General features: G+C 43.6%; 1 protein-coding gene across 1 annotated transcript in view; it reads right to left on the bottom strand.

Annotated features, from left to right (window-relative positions):
* The window catches only part of LOC130042589 (leucine-rich repeat-containing protein 37A3-like), a 46,257-nt gene extending 26,298 nt beyond the window's left edge, over positions 1-19,959 (bottom strand). The window contains exons 1-5 of the mRNA XM_056134750.1: positions 19,671-19,959; positions 17,190-17,261; positions 12,438-12,509; positions 8,301-8,372; positions 7,351-7,431 (exon numbers count right to left, since the gene is read on the bottom strand). Coding sequence (XP_055990725.1) covers positions 7,351-7,431; positions 8,301-8,372; positions 12,438-12,509; positions 17,190-17,261; positions 19,671-19,798 — 425 coding nt within the window. The 5' untranslated portion in view covers positions 19,799-19,959. The remainder of the gene's footprint in view (positions 1-7,350; positions 7,432-8,300; positions 8,373-12,437; positions 12,510-17,189; positions 17,262-19,670) is intronic.
* Positions 19,960-21,097: the final 1,138 nt, after the last annotated feature.

Here is a 21,097-nt window from a genome sequence, read left to right as displayed (position 1 = left end):
CTCAGTACATCAGGATCCTCTGTGGCTGTATTACGGATTCACCACTAGGATCTCACCATTCTACAAGAAAGTGATCATCGATGTTAAGAGAGGGGTTTGGCAGAGCGATACCATTTCACTGACACTCTTCAGTGCCACCCTCAAGAACGTCATGTGATGACTGGAATGGGAAGGAATGGGAGTAAAGATATACAGTCAGCAACTGCACCACCTCTGCTTCGCTGATGACATCGTTCTAATAACAGCAAACATTAACCAAGCATCACAACTGCTGGACGACTTTGACCGTGAGCATGAAAAGGTCAGACTGCAGCTGAACCTCACAAAGACAATGTTCATGAAAAATGGACTAGTTCCTGGCAGTTATGTATACCTAGGTCGAGAACATAACAAGACGAACAACCTGGCACCTGAGCTGCACAGGAGGAATAGAGCGGTGTGGAACACCTTCAAGAACGTTGAAGAAATAGCTAAGAGGACTAAGAACATCTGGCTCCATGGACATTTCTTCGACTCCACCGTTCTTCCTACACTAACATACACCTCAGAGACCTGGGACCTACGAAAACAGGATGAGAACGCTATTTGGGTCTCCCAAAGAGGAATCAAAAGAGCTATGCTTGGAGTATCACGCTTCACTCAAGTGAGAGAAGGAATCTGGAGATCCGACTTCCGTCAGTGATCGAGAATCAGGGACACTGTCTCATTTGCCAAGGCGTCAAAAATCAGATGGGCAGGACACATAATGCGATTTGAAGATGACTGCTGGACCAGAGCCGCTACCGACTGGATTCCACGGGATGTCACGAGAATGCCTGGGAGGCTGGAGAGATAGCACAGCGGGTTGGGCATTTGCCTTGCACGCGGCTGACCTGGGTTTGATTCCCAGCATCCCATATGGTCCCCTGAGCACTGCCAGGAGTAACTACTCCTGAGTGCAGAGCCAGGAGTAACCCCTGTGCATTGCCAGGTGTGACCCAAAAAGCAAAAAAAAAAAAAAAAACACAACGATTGGCCGCCCAATATGGGCATTCCTAAATAAACTAGAAATTGAGCTTCCATATGACCCCAAAATACCACTTCTGGAAATATATTCCAAGGGTACAATAAAGCACAGTAGAAATGACATCTGCACCTATATGTTCATTGCAGCATTGTTCACAATAGCCAGAATCTGGAAACAACCTATGTGCCCGAGAATAGATGACTGGTTAAAGAAACTTTGGTACACCTGCACAATGTAATACTATGCAGCTGTTAGGAAAGATGAAGTCATAAAATTTGCTTGTAAGTGGAAGGTCATGGAGAGTATCATGCTAAGTGAAATGAGTCAGAAAGAGAGGGACAGACATAGAATGGCTGCACTCATTTGTGGAATATAAAATGAGACTGACACCCAAGGGCAGTAGAGACAAGAGCCAGAAAGATTGCTTCAGAGTTGGTAGCCTATGTCATGAGCTGGGGGAAAAGGCAGCTGGAATAGAGAAGGGATCACTAAGTCAATGATGGTTGGAGGAATCGTTCGTGATAGGAGATGTGTACTGAAAGTACACAAAAAATCAAATGTGATGGTCTCTCAGTATCTATATTGTAAATCATAATGCCCCAAAGTAGAGAAAGAGTATGGGGAAAATTGTCTGCTATAGAGGCAGGGGAAGGGTTGGGATTGTGGAAGGGGGAGATACTGGGGACATTGATGGTAGAAAGTGTGCACTGGTGGAGGGATGGGTGTTCGATCATTGTATGACTGAAACTCAAAGATGAAAGCTTTGTAACTGTAGATCACGGTGATTCAATTCAAAAAACAACTCTCAATAACTTTGTAAATTGTGGTTCTTTAAGTATTTTTTTAAAAAGAGATGTGCACACAGTGAACTTCATATTTGTCCCCCAACCACGCAGCTTACCTGAACAAATATGGATACTTAGTTTGGGATAGACCTCACTGTCCTCTTGCTAGGGACCACAGAATCTCTAGTGGCTTCCAGCCCAGGCCACTGTGGCTGAGCAGATGGCTCTCTGCATGTGCGCATGGGGTGGAGTTCAGTCTCAGGAAAAGCAAGACCCCAAAAGGCACATGAATCCACCTGAAATTCAGGCAACGAAGGTCTTTGCTGCTCTTTGATATAAAAGAGAAACGGTGCGCAAGAACCACGCTGAGAAGTGGCACCCCTGACAAGCACAGGTGTGAGCTCCGCTCCTAGGACGTTCTTACACAAAAGTAGAAGAGCGACCCCTGGTGGTCATGTGTGCGAGTCTCCTGCCCCCCAAAAGGACAGAGGCCTTCAGCAAAGCGCCTGGCCAGAGGCCAAGCGCCTGGCCCTGATGTGGGATTTGAATATGGGAGCATCACAGCCAGGGCTGTGTATGACCCTCAGACATTTTGCAACAATAAAGAGGAGGAAAGCTAAACATGTTGGCGGGGGTTGGGGGTTGTTGGGAGACTACAGGGTGTGGCTGGACCACATCTGGGTGGTCCTCGGGAATGGCCCCTGGCAGTGCTCTGGCAGCAGTACTAAGTTTAAACAGAAGATGTCTCCTTGCAAAGATGGGAGGAAAAGATGCACTTGGGAGACTAGAGTAGTTGCTGAATGTGATGAACTCCTCAACTTTCCCACCAGTCACCCCTAAACCATTCCAAGGTCCTGAGCGGCCTTCATCTTTAAGGTAGAAGCTTCTGAACTAGGAGAAGCTGCTGCCAGGAGTTCAGAACATAACCCCAAATGATAACAATGCCTTCGAGTAAGCTCTTGTGTGGACACTTTATCTAAAGACAGGTCATTACGCCTTGTGGCGGGGAGAGAGTGAGGGCTTCGCCCTGACCACAGCTCCGTCTGCCTTCACAGTGCAGCTCCCCACCTCACTGATCATCTCCACAGTGGGGTCACGTGGTCAGTGGGAACAAGTTTTGGGTTTCCTCTGTTCTATCTTAGTTCTTATGTCTTGGCAAAATACTGAAGTTCCACAAACAAGCCAGAGTGTCCACATGCTCTGTCTGAGTACGGCAGCGCCTTTGCACTTTGTCAAGTCTTCAGTTGCTACCATCATGGAACTTGTATCGTTCGAACCGACGAAATGACTAAAAGAATTGTTTAAACGAGCCAGCAGTCTAGACCTGTGTAGGTGAACGAAGAAACACTTGAAAGTCAGAAGGAGAAAAAAAAGTTACTTGGGACCAGAGCAATCGTACAGCAGGTAGGACGTTTGCCTTGCACACAGCTGACCTGGGTTTGATCCCTGGTATCCCATATGGTCCCCCAGGCACCACCAGGAGTAATCGCGGAGAGGAGAGCCAGGAACAACCTCTGAGCATGGTGGTGTGGCCCATAAACATAAGCAAAAGGAAAAAAAACAAAACTGAACATTTAGGATTAGCAAACACTGTTGGATTTCCATAACATACTTCATTCCTGATTTCATCTGTAAGAGATATGATTAGGACCCTTTCAAAAACAATGGTCAATTCTCAAAAATTTAGAAATTTAGCTCCCATTTGACCCAGCAATACCACTCCCAGGAATATATCCCAGAGAGGCAAACAAGCATAGCCGTAGTGACATCTGCACTTGTTTGTTTATTGCAGCACTCTTTACAATAGCCAGAATCTGGAAAAAACCTGAGTGCCCGAGAACAGATGACTGGTTAAAGAAACTTTGGTACATCTACACAATGGAGTACTATGCAGCTGTTAGAAAAGATGAAGTCATGAAATTTACATACAAGTGGTACTACATGGAAAGTATCATGCTAAGTGAAAGGAGTCAGAAAGAGAGGGACAGACATAGAAAGACTGCATTCATCGGGGGAACATAAAGTAACAAGCAAAATAGGAGACTAACACCCAAGAATAGCTGAGGTAAGTACCAGGAGGTTCACTCCAAGGCTTGGAGGCCAGCCACACATGCTAGGGGAAAAGGTAGCTCAGATAGAGAAGGGAGCACCAAATAAAGGATTTTGGAAGGATCCTCCCAGGATGGGAGATGCATGCTGAAAGTGGACTATAGACCAACATGATTGCCACTCAATGCCTCTTTTGCAAACCACAGCACCCAAAAGGAGAGAGAGAACAAAGGGGAATGCCCTGTCACAGAGGTAGGGTGGGATGGGGGACATAGGGGGTGGGAGGGATACTGGGATCCGTGGTGGTGGAAAATGGGCACTGGTGGAGGGATGGGTACTCGATCATTGTATACCTGAAACCCAAGCACAGAAATCTGTAAGTCTACAACTGTACCTCATGGTGTTTCACTAATAAAAGTTTTTTTTAAAAAATGGCATCTTATAAATATTCTGGCAATTTATGGAAAATTTATTAATGTAGTTGCAAATTATTATGGCATACTGTAGGTGACCTGTTACTCATTCAACTGATAATGTGTTCACCTCTCAGTGTTTATTAATATTATAGATGCTTCATTCAAGAAACTCACTGAATGATAACTACCCGGAATCCACGAAGAATCAAGGCTTTGTGGGCCCTGAATTTTATATAGTTTACTAAAACCCTGCTTAACAAAATAAATGAAATGCAAAATTATGAATATAAAAATTGCTGGGATCTTCCCCGAGATCTTGCAAGTAAGGTTTGGAGTTCAGCTTCCTCATCAATTCACCTCAGCTGGGCCTGTTTTCTTTTGTGCTTAGGTTGATTACATCTGACGGGTCCTCAGCCCACTGAGCTCTCTCTCTGGCTCTCATCTCGAGCTCTTCCCAGGTATATTTAATGCAGGGAGTAAATCATGATCAACCCAGCTTCTAATCAACCCAGTCATTTGTCAGATAGGCCATAAAGTGACGTAACTGAAGGACTAGCATCCCTGGCCTTTGGAAAGAGATGTAACAGCTTTTTTTTCCTTGTTGTTTTTGGGCCACACATGGCAGGGTGCTCAGGCCTTACTCCTGGCTAAGCTCAGGAAGACCCTGTGGGGTGGTGAGGCTTAAACCCAGGTCATCCATGTGCAACGCAAGCCACGCATCCACGGTAATTGTGCTCCAGTCACAGAGTTTTGATCACACAGGCAAATTGTACCTGAAAGGAATGAGCTTGGTCATTTAGAAAAATTAGGACCCAAAGAAAGGAGCCTACCCCCCAAAGCATTCGGGCCCCAACACATTCGGTGCTGGGGTGGGTAGTGCCATCACTGGTGTTTGGGGGTCACTTGGTGCAGTGCTGGTGAACCATGTCGTGCAGGGGCTTGACCCTCGGGCTCCAGCACTAAAGCATGCACTATCTCCCCAGACTCCGTGACAATCTGTTGAGCTGACCGAATTGGTCGTAGGAGCTAGTTCTATTTAAATCACATGACAGGGATGATCATTTCTTTCCAGGTATCTCTGATTCTTTCATTACCTTTTTCTCTCATTTCAGAGTAAAATTTCAGTATCTCTGTATTTCTGTCCTCCCGTTGTTCATGGATTTGCTCGAGCGGGCCCAGTAACGTCTCCATTTTGAGACTTGTTGTTACTGTGTTTGGCATATTGAATACGTCACGGGTAGCTCACCAGGCTTTGCCGTGCGGGCGAGATACTCTCGGTAGCTTGCCGGGCTTTCCGAGAGGGGCGGAGGAATCGAACCTGGCTCGGCTGGGCTGGCTGTGCACAAGGCAAACGCCCTACCGCTGTGCTGCAATGCAAATCAATCATCACCTTCTCCATTTTCAATTTGTTGGGTTTTCTTCTCATTTTGGGGGGGGCACATTCTGAGGTGTGAATGGGGGTCACTCCTGGCAGTGCAAAGCGTGGACTCCAGCTCTTTGAGCTGTCTCCTCAACCTCATTCATCATGAGTCTTTCTTAGTATACCACCCACCGTTATCTCCAGTGTCATCCCGCTATCTTGTTACCCTGCCGTCTGGACTAGCAGTGGGGCTCTCATGCTTTCCCACCAGCATCTGTCTTCTTTCCTTCAGTATTTAAGGTTCTTGGTGACAAACACCCTGCTTTCTTCTTCTGTATAGACAGGCCTGACGCTCAGAAGAAATGTCACTCTGTGAATGCTCTTGAATGTCTTAACTTTTATGAACTATGATGCGTTTCCCCGCCCCCAACCCCCACCGTCTCCTATAAAACTATACCGAAACTGAGGTTCTTATGATGCCTGGTATAATAAAATGCTTAGTAAAAATGCGGCATTAAAACAATGAGGTAACTATTATCTCTAAGCCTGCTCCTTACTAAACTGGTCTTCCGGGGAGTCAACTCAGGTCTATACCCATGAAGAATCACCGAGCTGCCTTCCTGCCCTACCTTCATCGAATCTGCAGGAAACTGTGTAAAACTGGATTTCTGAAACACAAGCAGGTGAAGACTCGTTTTCAAAGGAGGATCTTCCGCTTGAGTACAGAATTTCCTTTATGTCTCTGAACTTTGATCTGCTTGTGTCACATCAAATCAGAGAAATCAGAGAGAACTTTTCACCCAAAGGGTATAAAACCACAGACTTCTTACAGACGAGTAATCAGAAAAGTAAGTATAATGAAATTAGACAACAGCAACGTATTTTTGATGAATACTTTTCACTCAGTCTGACGTAACACAAACGCTTCTGGGGTCAGAGAGATAGTTTCAGAGATAGAGCACATGTCTGCCATGTATAAGGCCCAGAGTTTGATTCCACCGCACCACAGAACTCCAGGTGCCATACATGGCCTCCTTCTAGGTCAGCTGGCCAGTGTGATGCCAGTTTTGCCAGGAGTGATCCTGGTCCCTCCCCAGCACTGCCAGGTGTGAAGACTATTGAACGTCTTTACCATAGCTTTTTCCACCTTTTGCCCTAGCTCAAAGGTTTATACTGAGCACAGTGAATTCAATTTATATATATATCATTTTTTTCTTCAAAATAATGTTCGAGATTCTTAGGAGGGAAATATGCTAAGACAGACGTTCAGGAACTCTTCTGCTTCACCATGTAAAAGAAGCTACCAGCTATGAACGAATCCATAACTTTCCTTCCCTGCCAACTCCCAGTAAAAACTGCTATATCTAGTTCTTCCCAGCTCTTTGTTGCATACATTTAAGTGGTTAGGAACTTTGCACATGAACAGGAACCAAAGTTGGAATTAAACTGGGAATTTAAAGCGCTGCACCAGTGGGAATCACAAGACAATGCTAACGGATGCCTTTCTGTTAGTGCTCATGCCAATCATCAGTAACAGGTAAAAGCAAAGCATGCCATGCGCCATGCAAATCTCTTGGCCTCTTCGTTCCTTAGTTTCCTCATTTGAAAAAAGGGACTGATCTCAAGACACACTTGTTAGAGTTCACACTGGCCTTATGCCACTTAGCTAATAATAACTGTACGATGAGGTTATGCAGTTTTATTATATATATATTTATCTGCTTTTTCACTTACATTTTGTGTAAAAACTGCATTTCATGCCAGGACTGAAACGTTCCAAAGCTCAGTTCGGTGATTAAATTGCAACTAAGATTCCTACCAAAGAAAAAAAAGAAAAAAAAAGATAAAAGCAGTGGCAGCAGCAGAAGAAAGAAGAAGAAGGAAGAAGGAAGAAAGAAGAAGGAAGAAGAAGGACGAATTTTTTTTTTTTTTTTGGTTTTTGGGTCACACCCAGCATAACTTCTAATTCACATAAACACATTTCATGTGCTAAACATCACTGTGGACGACCTAAGCTTAAGGTTTATTCTTTGATGTTTATGATGCTGTGGGGGCATTAGACGCAAAATAGCAAATTTTGTATTAAGTATTTTAACAAATACTTAAGTAATTAAGTTCTCTAGGACAGGGATTCATGACTTCAGCACTACTACCACATGGGGGCTGGATAATTGGGGGGGGGGGCGCTGTCCAGTACATTGTAGATATTCTGCAGTGTATCTGGAGGCCTCTGCTTACTAGATACCAACAGCATCATTACAGATCTGGCAATCAAAACAATAAAAAAACTACCTGGAGACACTATCAAGGGTCATATGAGTACAAAATCATCCTGGTTGAGGGCCATTGTAATCGTTACTTACAGGCAAAAAAGGATTTGCTGTACAGTTTTAGTAGCCACTTTTAAATGTTCTAATAATATTAAATTGAATAACAGAGGCTGACAATTAAGTGTTACAAAAATTCCAAAAATAGGGGCTGGAGTGATAGTACAGCGGGTAGGGCGTTTGCCTTGCACGTGGCCAACTCGGGTTCGATTCTCAGCATCCCATATGGTCCCCTGAGCACCACCAGGAGTAATTCCTGAGTGCATGAGCCAGGAGTAACCCCTGTGCATCACCAGGTATTACCCAAAAAGCAAAAAAAAAAAAATCCAAAAATAATGAAGCATATTTTGAACTTACACAGATTGCAAATACGGTACTGCTTCAAATGTCCGCCTTTCAATAAACTGTATTTTATTGCAGGATAAGTCTCTAGGGAAAGGAAAGGGAAAATATTGCTTCAATTAACTACCAAGTATCTAATTTTAGGAATAACTAGTAGAAGTCAAAATAAATATTGAATGAGTAGATCTGAATGTTCCAGAATCCCTAACCTGGCTTTCCTTTTTCTCAACCACACATCTTCATGAATAAAATGTACGACTACTTGGTTCTAATATTGGAGTTAAACTTTTCTCGGAGCAGAGAATTGATGAGGTGATTTTATGTTCTAGAAGGGGTTGAGTTTTTTATCTTCATGTAAAATTACTATATTTAATATAGTTATTTCAATATTCAAATGAACAGTCTCATGTTTATATACCTTCCTGTGTAGCTGTTTTCTAGGCTAACAGAAACTGGCCTAGAAAAAATTAGCCTTTTTCATATAATATGAAAATCCTTTTAGACAGAACTTTGAACTAATTTAGAATTAAACTTTTCTATCATCATAGAAATTCAATTTTTGGTTCTACATTTTCTGAATATTCCATGAATTTCACTGCTTTAATTGTACAGTGGTGGAACAAAGAAAATCAGAGTACTGAACTTTGATTTGACTACAAGTGACTGTTCTGTATCTTTGAATTCTACTTAAGTTCTTTCACATATGACCAAGATGGGTATACCTATCTCCTAGCTCATCCCTCTTCTTCTCTTGCCTCCCTCCCTTCTTGGTCTCCTTCCTTCCTTGGCAGTTCTCAGGGCTTACTCCTGACTGCACACAGATCACTCTGAGGGTGCTCAAGGGATCTTGCATGGTGCTACGGATCAAACCTGGGTCACCCATGTGCAGAAGCAAGGCCCAGTATTTCCTTTTCCAACACACAATGCACACCGTCATGTATTAACCTTCTCAAGTACCAGCCTCACTTGGGAACGGATTGAAGACGCCTATTCTCAAACCAACCTACTCCAAATCAACTGAAGCAGGAACTGTGGTGGGGGATTTCACAGGCCCACCCAGTGATCTGCTACAGGCCTGAGTGCCCCAGCGCAGGTGGGCACGAGGAAGCTCAGCATGCTAGCCCTGGCTTACAACACCTGGGTCTATGTCCCTCCTCTTTCTCTTGGTCTTCTGAGAGCACTGAGGTGTTTTTCCTGTGTTTTACCTCTCTCCTGCTCTCTTTTTACGAGATTCTGTCCAAGATGTCTGTCTGACAATCGCCCAACATTTCCTACACTGGAATTTTTATCACCAGAACTCTCCTCGTGATAACCTCCTCTGCTCTTAATACTACTGCTATAGAATCCATCTGTATTAGCCTCGTATTTCCCATATAAATGTTCGTTTAAGTCATAGATCATTCGAAAATATGTTGACATAAGGTGTTAGAATGTTGTATTGCAAATCACAATGAGAAAACTAAAAATTTTTTAAAATTCTAGGCTAATGGCATTCAAGTTCTTTATTTTCTTTATAATTCAGGTTTATTTTTATTTTATTTTTTAAATAGTTTTTTTATTAAACCAGCTTTTAAAAGTTTTGTAGACAGGCCAGAAATTTAAAAATAATAATATTCTAGATTTTGCAGAGCATATTTTAATTTTTCTTTTTTTTTTTACAGAAAAACACAAATGTAGATTTTACAAACACATAGTTTTCTTTTGCTCTTCAAGCTGTGCTCTCCCATGTATCTCACTTGCTAGTCTCTATGTTCCTTTGCTTTTTCACTTTCACGCTGGAAAAGCTGGTGCTCCCTCTCCAACATCACCCTCCTTTCTCTCCTCCCACATCTTCCTAAGCACCTTACATTCAATAAATCTATGCTGCTTCACTGTTGCACCTCTTTAAATTCTTTCCTGCAAGGGACAGGCGGTGAACCCACATTGCCTGTGATGAGGCTGGGACTGCTTTCCCGTTCCTGCTGGTGCAAGCTGGCAGGGTGAGGGGCCCTGGAAAGTTCTTTGGGGGAATAATAAAACTAAAGAAGAAATTCTCTAGCCCCAAAGTAGCCCAAGAGCTTGTCCATCACATCATTTGAAATACAAATCCTCACATCTTTCTAAGTAAGTTTTAATAAAAGCTACCTTGCTTCACACACAAAATTAAAAAACAAAATCAATAAAACCATGGGCTGAAGCAATAGTACAGCTGGTGGGACCTTTGCCTTGCATGCATCCCAAGAGCTCGACAATCACATCATTTGACATACAAATTCTGAGCTCTTTGAAGAGAAACTGAGATATCACCAGGATGCAAAATTCCAAGGTCCCACCCAGAAAAGGCTGGTCCCCCTCAGAGAAGAAGTTACACAAGAATCCATGAGATAACAAAGAGAATATCAACAGCGTAAGGCATTCCTGTGAAAACACCCAGATGAAGTTTAAGTATGCAAAATTCCAGGAAAAAACAACCCTTTTGGAAGGATTGAATAAAAGCACCTGGCTTGCTCTTCATGCCCTAAATATCTCACTTGTTTCTTTCTGTTTCTTTGCTTGCTTTTTTCCACTCTGGAGAGCCTGTGTTCTCTCTCGAACACAGACTTCTTACTTTCTCTCCGTCACATCTTTCTAAATAAGTTTAAATAAAAACTACCTTGCTTCATACACAAAATTAAAAAATAAATAAAACATGGGCAGGAGAGATAGTGGGGCGTTGGCCTTGCACTGCACGCAGCTGACCCGGGTTTGATCCCCAGCATCTCATATGGTCCCCCCAGCATTGCCAGGAGTAATTCCTGAGTGCAGAGCCAGGAGTACCCCCTGAGTATCGCTGAGTGTGATCCAAAAAGCAATAAATAATAATTAAATATTAAAAAATAAAAACGAACGTATTTGCATAGATTTTTGTTTTTATTTAGTAGTGCTCAGGGTCTACTTCAGGGATATTACTGGGAGTCAGGGACTGGGGAGCCCAGAACTGTGTCCTGCTGGAAATCCAACCCGGGCCTCCTGTTGCAAAGCATCACACTCATCATTTGTGCAATCTCCTCAGCTGACAAAAACAATTCTTAAATTAATGGGCCAGGTAAAACTGGACCATGCATTGGATTTGATCCATAAAGGAACTCTATATGAACACGGAGGAGATGGTATATTAGCACTTAGGTTTCTATGGGTGGAGCAGATATAAGTACTTTTCATCTATTAGTAAAGTTTGAAAAACACTTTTGTGAAGCAAGATAGTTTACATCGAAAGAAACTTTCTTAGAAAGATGTGGGGAGGTGGGAAAGAGAAAGAATGTGTTCATGAGATAACACGGCTTCTCAGAGCAGAAAAAGCAGACAAAGAGACATGAGGACAAGTAAGCAAATTACATGATCCAGGGAGAACATGGGCTTGAAGAGTAAGCCTAAAGTTTTTTTTTTCATATATGTCCATATATATATATATGATGTAGGCAGGTAGATAGGGAAAGGCCCTTTGCAATGAAACAAAGTTTCATGGAAGAAGAATTCTAGGAATGACCCACCTTGTGGACACAGAAAACAAAGGCCTGATAAGACCAGACCCTCAGGATATAGGCCTCCCCACGGAATTCCTCTTTTTGGACCTCCCTGGTAACCTCCTTAGCAACGGACTTTTACCTGGAAAGAGGCCTCACGTGGGGACAGGCTGGAGCAACCCTATAAAGGCCACCTTGAACAAAGGAAGGGCGCACATATGCTGCCTGAGCCCATGTGCTGCTTGCGCCCACGTGGCCGAGCACATGTGGTGTCTGAGCACATGTGTGGCCCGCATCTCCCCTCTTCAGATGTGTACTTTCATTCTTTCGTGTCTAACTTTACTCTCTCTCGCGCTTTCTCTCTCTCTCTCTCCCCCTCCGCACCTAAAAATCCTACAAATAAAATCCATTAACTTCACTCACTGCTTGTCTACTCCTGAAATTCCTTTCTGCGAGACCCCGCTTCACATAAGTCATCCGTGGGGCCCACCGACATCATATATATATATATGCAAATGTAATTTAGTGTCAGAAATGACATGAGAGGTTTTTAATGCCATACTTACAAAACTACAAAATTTTATTGCTGGAAAAAAGGATGAAGATTAACTTGCACACCCCCTTGTTTTAAAAACAGAGCTAAAAATTCATAAATAAATGATTAACTTACAAGTACTTGAGGTTTGGAAGGGCTTCAAATGAATCCTTACGTAATTCTGCCAAAGAATTGTCACTGAGTATTCTGAAAAATGGAAAAATTATTTCTGGTCTAAAATGCAAAATAACTATGACTATTTATTACATAGGACTATTTTTTTTTCTTAAATTTTTATTAGTGAAACACCATGAGGTACAGCTGTAGACTTACAAATTTCTGTGCTTGGGTTTCAGTTATACAATGATTGAATACCCATCCCTCCACCAGTGCCCATTCTCCACCACAACCAGTCCCAGTATCCCTCCCACCCCCCATCCTCCCATCCCACCCTACCTCTGTGGCAGGGCATCCCTTTTCTTATCTCTCTCCTTTTGAGTGCTGTGGTTTGCAAAAGAGACATTGAGTGGCAATCTTGTTCGGTCTATAGTCTACTCTCATCATGCATTTCCCATCCTGAGAAGAACCACCCGACGCCCTTTATTTGGTGCTCCCTTCTCTAGCTGAGCTGCCTTTTCCCCTAGCGTGTGCAGCTGTGCACAGGACTATTCTTACACATAATAATGGTGCTATCTAAATATCCCAATTCTTATTTAACTTAGGGATAGTGGCCTCTGTTTAAACTCTTTATTTTGTCCTCACCTAGATGCATCATGAACACGAACACAGCTATTGACTCTTCTCACCAAGTAACCTATATAAAGCATATTCTCTAGGTCACAAAATCTGTCAGATCCAAATTCTGTGTGACACCAGAAACACAGGGCTGCCACTCCCTGCTCTCTTCCCAAACATTACTCTGAGTCCCCCATGAAGAATGAAATTAAGTCTGGAAAGGAAGCCCTAAGAAACTTAACACCATTAAATTGTTTTGTTCTGGGAAGGAAAACGTGCACAAAGTGCACATGACATTTGGGCCCAGAGCAATAGTACAGTGGGGAGGGTTTTTGCCTTGCACGTGGCTTACCTGGGTCGGACCCGGCACCCCATAGATCCCCCACGTCTGCCAGGAGTCAGCCCATAACCAGTAGCTGTGCACCCCCCCCCCCCCAACAAAAAAGAGCAGGCCAATAAAGCGAAGGCCCCAAGACACGTTCCTGACAAGGAACCCAGCTTCCCAGAGGCCCCAAGCGTGCCCCTACCAATCACACCCTCCTCTGACACACACCCCTGACTTGAACGAACATTTCTTTGTTATTTGGGGGGTTTCTTCGGTGCTTTGTTTTGTTGTGGGGCCACACCCAGAAGTGCTCAGTGGTTACTCCTGGCTCTTCACTCAGGGATCATTCCTGGTGGTGCTCAAGGGACCATATGGGGTGCTCAAACTCAGGTCAGCAGTCTGCAAAGCTTAAAGCCTTTCCAGAGGCAGAGAATTTGATACTGGTCCATGGAATTGGGTTGCCTTGGAAGGCAGGACCAGAGGGCAGGAAAGCTATCCAAGATTTTCAAACAAAGACTTGAAATTCGGCTTCTCTTCCCTCCTTTACCTTATAAGGATCAAATGTAAAAGGGAGTCTCCACACGGTTTGCCCCCAGCCCAGGCCCCAGAACTGGAAAGTTTGTATAGTCTGTTGAGGACTCCCATGTTGGAAACCGATAATTGCTGCCAATTATGGTTTAGATTCCCTGCTCCAATGTCCCCTTTTGTTTAGAAAAATTTCACCTTTCAGAACTAAGGATAACCCCTGCGCACCACTGTGTGGCACCAGAGCAAAATTATTTTTAAAAAAATTCTACTTTTTTTAATGTTTAGAAAAGTATGCAAGCGATTTCCATTTGTAGACTTTCTCTCTAGGTCTGAGGTCATAGCCTGGATGAAAATACAATTATTTCCAACGCACTGAAACAGCCTTTGGTTTTGGTTTTAGATCACGCCTGGCTGTGCTCATGGCTTATTCCTGGCTCTGTGCTCAGGGATCACTCCTGGCAGGGCTGGAGGGCCCTATGGGGTGGTGGGGATTGAATCCTGGTAGGCCATATGCAAAGCAAAAACCCTACCCACAGTACTACCGCTCTGGCCCTAAAACGGTCATTTCTCATATTAGGAATGTCAACTGACAATGACAGATTAGCAAATTGTTCATTTGGCCTCTAATACAAACCACAGATATTTTTCACATCGCGTTTGTTATAGACATCTCAATCTTTTGGTTCTTCATCACAAATTTGAAGTTAGTTGTTAGACATACAGGTGGCTATTAGGTATGTCAATATGTGTTATTTAATAGCACTGTCACTGTCCTCCCACTGTTCATCGATTTGCTCAAGCAGGACCAGTAACATTGTGAGATTTGTTACTGTGTTTGGCATACCGAATACATCACGGGTAGCTTGCAAGGTTTTGCCGTGTGGGCGAGATACTCACTGTAGCTTGCCAGGCTCTCTGAGAGGGGCGGAGGAATCAAACTCGGTTGACCAGGTTGGCCCCATGCAAGGCAAACGCCCTACCCATTGTACTAACCATAAAATTAAAATATGGATGGGATCCCTTTTATTGATTCATCAGGGCAGCCCCAAAATAAAGAATGCCCAGAGGTGGATGGGCATGGAGAAACAATACTTTCATGAACTGGCACAACTATTTTGAGGTCAATTAAATTTTTATAACTATATACTCTTCAGCCCAACAAATCCATCTCTAAATATCTAATTAACAGACCTATCTGCCCATATTCACAAGGCCCTGTGCTGCGGTAATACATGTGACCAAAAAAAATCAAAGCATCTTTCAATAGAATTATTATGAAACAGGATTTTAAATAGATGGGGTAAACCTCTATGCACCATAAAGGAAAGAAGTCTAAAGCAAAATAAAGTGAAAGTATCAAGTGGTAGCTGTTATATTTATAGAAAAAACAAATCAGAAGATTTACTTTCGCATTATGGATCATTTAAAAATTTTTAATGAAGAATGTAATCATGTACCTGTGAGTCGAGAGCATCAGCAGCCTGATGGCACCTTCAGACTTCCAGATACCCCAAAATTGCTGCTGTGCCTTTGGCCAGACCCCAAAAACTTGGGGCAAAGTTTACCAAGAAAGTAAACTGACAAAAGTTAGGTATGTTTCCCACATACCTACAAACCACCTCCGACTCAGCTATATAATTGGAGGCATGGCCTCTCTGGTTTCTGATTGAACTGCTTAATGGCCATGATCCCAGAGATTCAGAAGCAAATCTTGAAACCCAGCAGCTTTTGGCAGAAATGCGTCTGGTCCCTGCAGTAGGTTACCAGTGCTGGGCTAACCCAGGTGGGAATAGGTTTCGTGCCTTGGCCTGTTCCCCCTGTTGGCCCAGTGGCGACCATCGTTCAGAGGCCACTGGACAGTCAGGTTTGGGCCCGCAGTGACGAGACATGCAGGGCCTCACAGAATGGGGGTGGAGCCGGTCTGTCCTCCCCACCCCAACGAGACCCCAAGTCATCGCCCACGAACGGCCTCTCTGGCTCCTGATCAAGCTGCTTAACAGCCTTGATCCCAGAGACTCAGAAACAAATCTCAAAACTTAGTGGCTTTTGGCAGAAAAGCGTCCAGACTCCGCAGTAGGTTACTGTCGCCGGGCCACCCCAGGGGGGAAAGGGTGTTGTCCCTCCGCCTGCGCCCCCTTGGCAGCTCAGTGGCCATCATCCTCCAGAGGCCATTAGACAGTCAGGTCTGGGCCTGCAGCGACAAAACTTGTTGGGCCTCACAGGATGGGGGTGGAGCGGGTCCTAGTCTCCCCGTCCCAATGAGACCCCAAGTCATCACCCAAGAACGGCCTCTCTGGCTCCTGATCAAGCTGCTCAACGGCCATGATCCCAGAGACCCAGGAGCAAATCTCAAAACCCGGTGGCTTTTGGCAGAAATCCCTCCAGATTTAAGTGTTAAAATTTTGAAATTGCAAAATCACATGACCCTACTACAGCCACGCAACATCATATGTTATTCATAACCAGCAATAGAACACAAATTGTCTACTGCTGCCTTTTCAACAGATCTGAGTGTTGGGGTAAAATCTCAAATAATAATGGTGTGTCTGGTGTTGAAATATTGAATGTGATCAAAGTAGAGAGAGAGTAATGTGGAAATCATCTGCCCCACAGGTAGGGGGAGGGTATGGGAGGGGGGTATACTGGGGTTTTTTGTGATGGAGAATGGGCACTGGTGAAGGTACAAGTGTGTTTCATTGTATGACAGAGACTTAGACCTGAAAGCTTTGTAACTGCTCTCATGGTGATTCAATAAATAAAATTATAAAAAATGAAAAAAAGTAAGATGGAGTTCTAATCAGTGGCTAAATAAATAGCAGTACTCCTACATAAAAAAGAAAGAAAGAAAGAAAGAAAGAAAGAAAGAAAGAAAGGAAGAAAGAAAGAAAGTAATCATGTTGGCTTGCTACTCAAGCCAAGGTTCTCCTGTGAACACATTTCCTGTTTGCTCATCTCTGTGTGCTCTCTCTAGAACTTCTCTTTTTCTCCTCTCACATCTTTCTAAAATAAGTTCAATAAAAACCATCTACATCACCAAAATATATACCTATATGTATATGTGCGTGTGTGTATACAATTAACTCTACCAGTTATGGAATGGAAAACAAAAAGACTTTTAACGTAAGAGCTTGGTAAACCAAAATTTTTTAAAGAAGTAAACTATTATAACTAAGAGAGGTTGTTTTGGGACATGAGGGCGAAATAGCTTCTATGTGGTGTTGATCTTAAAATTGTATACTACGGAGGATTTTATGGTGCAATTATTTTTTAATATTCATATTTGGAGAGAATATACTCACAGTTTCTCAACCCATGGGTATGCCTTCCATGTATTTCCATCAATGGAAGAAATAGAGTTTCCTTGGAAATCTCTGTGAAGAAACACAGTTCACAGATTTGAACAGGTAGGAAAAGAATGAACAGAATAAGTAAAAGAATCATGGAAACACAGAATACTCCAGCTTATCTCCATAGCTATGAGTTTCCCATTATGCCCAACTAAAGACATGATGTGGGGTGACTGGTCAAACAATGAAATATCTCACAATCTGAACTTCCTAATTCCTGGAGTAGATAAATACTGCCAGCTAATTAGCCTGTAAGCCATTTTTCTAAACTCACACCTATTGTAACTCCTACTGCAAATCAATGGAGAAAATTATAATTTCATAATTATCATATAAAGAAAAATGAACAAAATTATCAGCAAATAAATATTTTAAAGCATTGCCAGGGAACACCAAAGGTTTAAGTCAATGCTCTCTGTTGAAATTTCAAGATAGTAGAAATTTCTAGATAGAGACTACGGAAATTAGAAAGTGAGGGGGGACTAGTGAGGAGAGATATATTCAACGTGCCTCAGGAAAAGAACAAATCACAAAGAACTACCTTCATTGGGGGTGGCGAGGAATGCACAGGAAAGAGAGTAGAAGGAAACCCAAGATGGTAACAGAAGTTACCACGCGGCAGTCAAATAGCTGGTAGAGTGGGAAAGTGGGATTTTTGCACCTTATCCTGTTTACTTTACTGACCTATTGTAACAAAGAGAATATGTTCATGAATTTACACATGTATAGACGCATGAAGTTGGTGGAGGGGGGGATGGTGCTCAGGACTTGCCCCTGGCTCCACGCTCAGGGTCAATAATTTTTCATTGAACTGCTGGCAGTGATGGAGGGGGACCCTATGAGGTGTCCGGGATTGAACCTGGGTTGGCCACATGCAAGGCAAGAGCCCTACCCACTGTCCTAGGACTCTGGCTCCCTGAGTTCAGTTTTAAACACTAACTCTGTGGATCACTTTGAATCTAGTTTTGTCAACTTCCCTCAGCAACATGTGTATATAAGCTGCAAATGTGTACATAATCCAAATATAAACCTAATCAGTTTACATACACAGTTTTCAGGGTGAAAATGTTGAAACAGAAACCTATCCCACCAACCTAGAGAACATTTCCACTCAAGACTTCTGGATGCTTTATGATGTCTAAGCCCCAAGTTGAGGGATATGTTTAAGGAGGCACAGATTCGTAACTGTTTCATATTACAAGCATATTACATATCTCCAAACACAAAAATCATACCAAACATGCACAGCTTTTTATATGCCCAGCACATAAATAATTTTTGATCCAAAAAAATCAACCTCTAATTCCCAGCTAAAGTTGCTCTGTGTCAGCTCTCTGCAGCTTTCCCCAACTGACAAGATTCTGTACATTTCTGTGCCTCTGTTGGTGCTTGGTGACACGCTGCCTTTCCTTTTTGTGTATTCCCTTTCTCCCCAATACCATCATGTTTAAGAGCCGATGACATATTGTTGTGGCTAGGTTGAGGGAAATGGGTGCTTTATATGGAAAGTCGATGTAAACAACTGTAATTCTGAAATGAGAGATTAATGAATACAGACAGCATTCATGTGTATGCTAGTTGCCTGATGTAAGTATATAGTTTCACGGGGAGGCCACACCCGGCAATACTCAGGTGTGACTCCAGGCTCTGCACTCAGGAATCACTGATAGTGGTGCTCAGGGGACCATATGGGATGCCGGGGATCAGAACTAGGTGGAACACGTGCAAGGCAAATGCCCTACCTACTGTACTATCACTCTGGCCCAAAGTATTTACATAGATTTCATAGTATTACTTTTGTTGCAATTGGAGCTGGTTAGATCTCACAGTCAAGCCTTCTCCACCACCTTGGCCTCATCTCTATAGGGATTCATGTTAAACTTGTTTCAAGGTACTAACTTCATAAGTATCAAAATCAACAAGTATCACAACAATATTAGGAGGTGATAACTTACCATTACCCCCACCTCAAGAAAAGGGAACTGAGTCACAGAGCTAAATAACTTGTCCAAGGTAACAAAGCTAACAAATGCAAACTCGGGCAATCTGGCTCCAGAATTCATGTCCATAAGCACAAGATTGTGGCACCAGCAATAAAAGATAAGGAGGACAAACTATTTTTTTAAAAAAAAGGCTGTAGCACAAAGAAAACAAAGGTTAAGGAATTAAATGAGTGGATGATGGGATGAAGGATAGGCTGATGGTGAGATAAAAATAGAGAAGGAAAAAGGGTACGGACGTTTATAACCAAAAGACTAGAGAAGCAGCAGCAACAGATAAGGAGAATGAGGATATCTTTTGACTAACAAAAGATAAAAAATGGAAATCATTTAACGTGGGCAGGGGGATGAGGCAGACACAGGGAGACATTGAAGAAAAGGCTTGCTATGTCAATAGGCAGAATGCAGAGAACAGAGGAAAGGGGATTCTTACAGGACGGTGAAGGTGTTGGTGTTGGGCCCTGGCACAGGCACTCTATGGAGCCTCTTCTCTGGACTGAGACCGGAGCAGGAGAGGGTCTTATCTGTGCAGGTACAGAGCTCACATATGTTAAAGGTCATGGAGACATTCTGTTCCAGTTGCTCAGGGAAATCTACGTGTGCCTTTTCTGAAGCATGTCGTACAGCAGGAAGGGCAGAAGAGTGTGTCAGAGAAGAATGATATGTTGTCGATGTTTCTGGTTGTGGAGTTGCTTCATTTGGAGTCTGAGCTGAGACCTCCTGCTGCTCGGGAGAAGGCTGACGCTCATTACTGACCTCTGCAAACATGTCAATTGTCATGTCTGCAAGTGTTTCCCTCGCACTTGGAACATTGAAGGGTTGAGCCTCATTCTTACTTGGTGATGACACATATTCAGGATGGTCTGATGGTTTACCTACAAGCTCTCGAGGCCATGGCTCTCGAGGCCACGTTGACACCTCATGGACCAAAGATGATACGGGCTCAACTTTCTTCAAACTCTGACCTGACTCTAAAGGCTGAGCTTCCACCTCCTGAGGCACTGAAGATCCTCTCTCCTCGGAAGCCAATGTAGGCTGAACTAGGGTTTCTGGCAGGACTGAAGCAGTATCACCCTTTTCAGGGGTACTTGACAGCAAATCTGAGTCTGAAACTACCAGAGGTTTTGATTCCTCGGGAGATCCTAGAAGTGCAGCTGGGCTCTGTTGTGTGCTTGCTGAAAGTTCAGCTTCCAGGGCCTTAAAGGGAAGCTGTTCTAGCTCTTCAAAGGTTTCTGGATGCTGAGGCTGGGGTGAAAAGGATCCAGTCTCGTGACGAATCTGTGGATGTTTCTCTGAATCTCCCACCAAAGGTTGACTCCCCTCAGGATAAAAGGTATCCATACTGGAATCGAAGTAATCCTCCTGCATTGGTTGTGGTCGACGACGAGGTCTCCTAGATTTCCTGCGAGTTGGAACAATTTCAGCAACATGGTGCCCGCCAATTTGATCCAAAAGGAAGGCGGGGAGTTTTGAAATCCGGGGCTGAAGGGTAGGGGGTGATTCAGCGGCAGGATCAGGGGAAGATGAAAGCCAGGGATTGGGGAGCCCTGGGGGGCTGGGGGCCAGGGGGACTGGGGGTAGGACTCTCCCCCGGAGAGGAGCGCCCTGCAGATGGGTGGAGAGGTAAAGAATTATAAATATGTTTAATCCCACATTCATGGCTAAGGAAGTGTAGTCTTCCTGAGCCTGAGGATTAAGGCAGCTGGGCACTGCCCCTGCATGCCCTTATCAACCACGCCCTTGACAACCACAGGCCCTTGACAACCGGGGGCCCCACCCCCTCAGCACCTTTATGAGCCTTTAAGCAACCTTTATTGGATCTAAAGCCAGCAAGACCCAGGCTTTCCTTCTTCCCCCAAG

Source organism: Sorex fumeus, unplaced genomic scaffold, assembly GCF_029834395.1.
Source record: "Sorex fumeus unplaced genomic scaffold, SorFum_2.1 ptg000105l, whole genome shotgun sequence".
In the NCBI taxonomy this organism is placed as follows: Eukaryota; Metazoa; Chordata; class Mammalia; order Eulipotyphla; family Soricidae; genus Sorex; species Sorex fumeus.
This window is presented reverse-complemented; position numbering and strand designations above follow the sequence as displayed.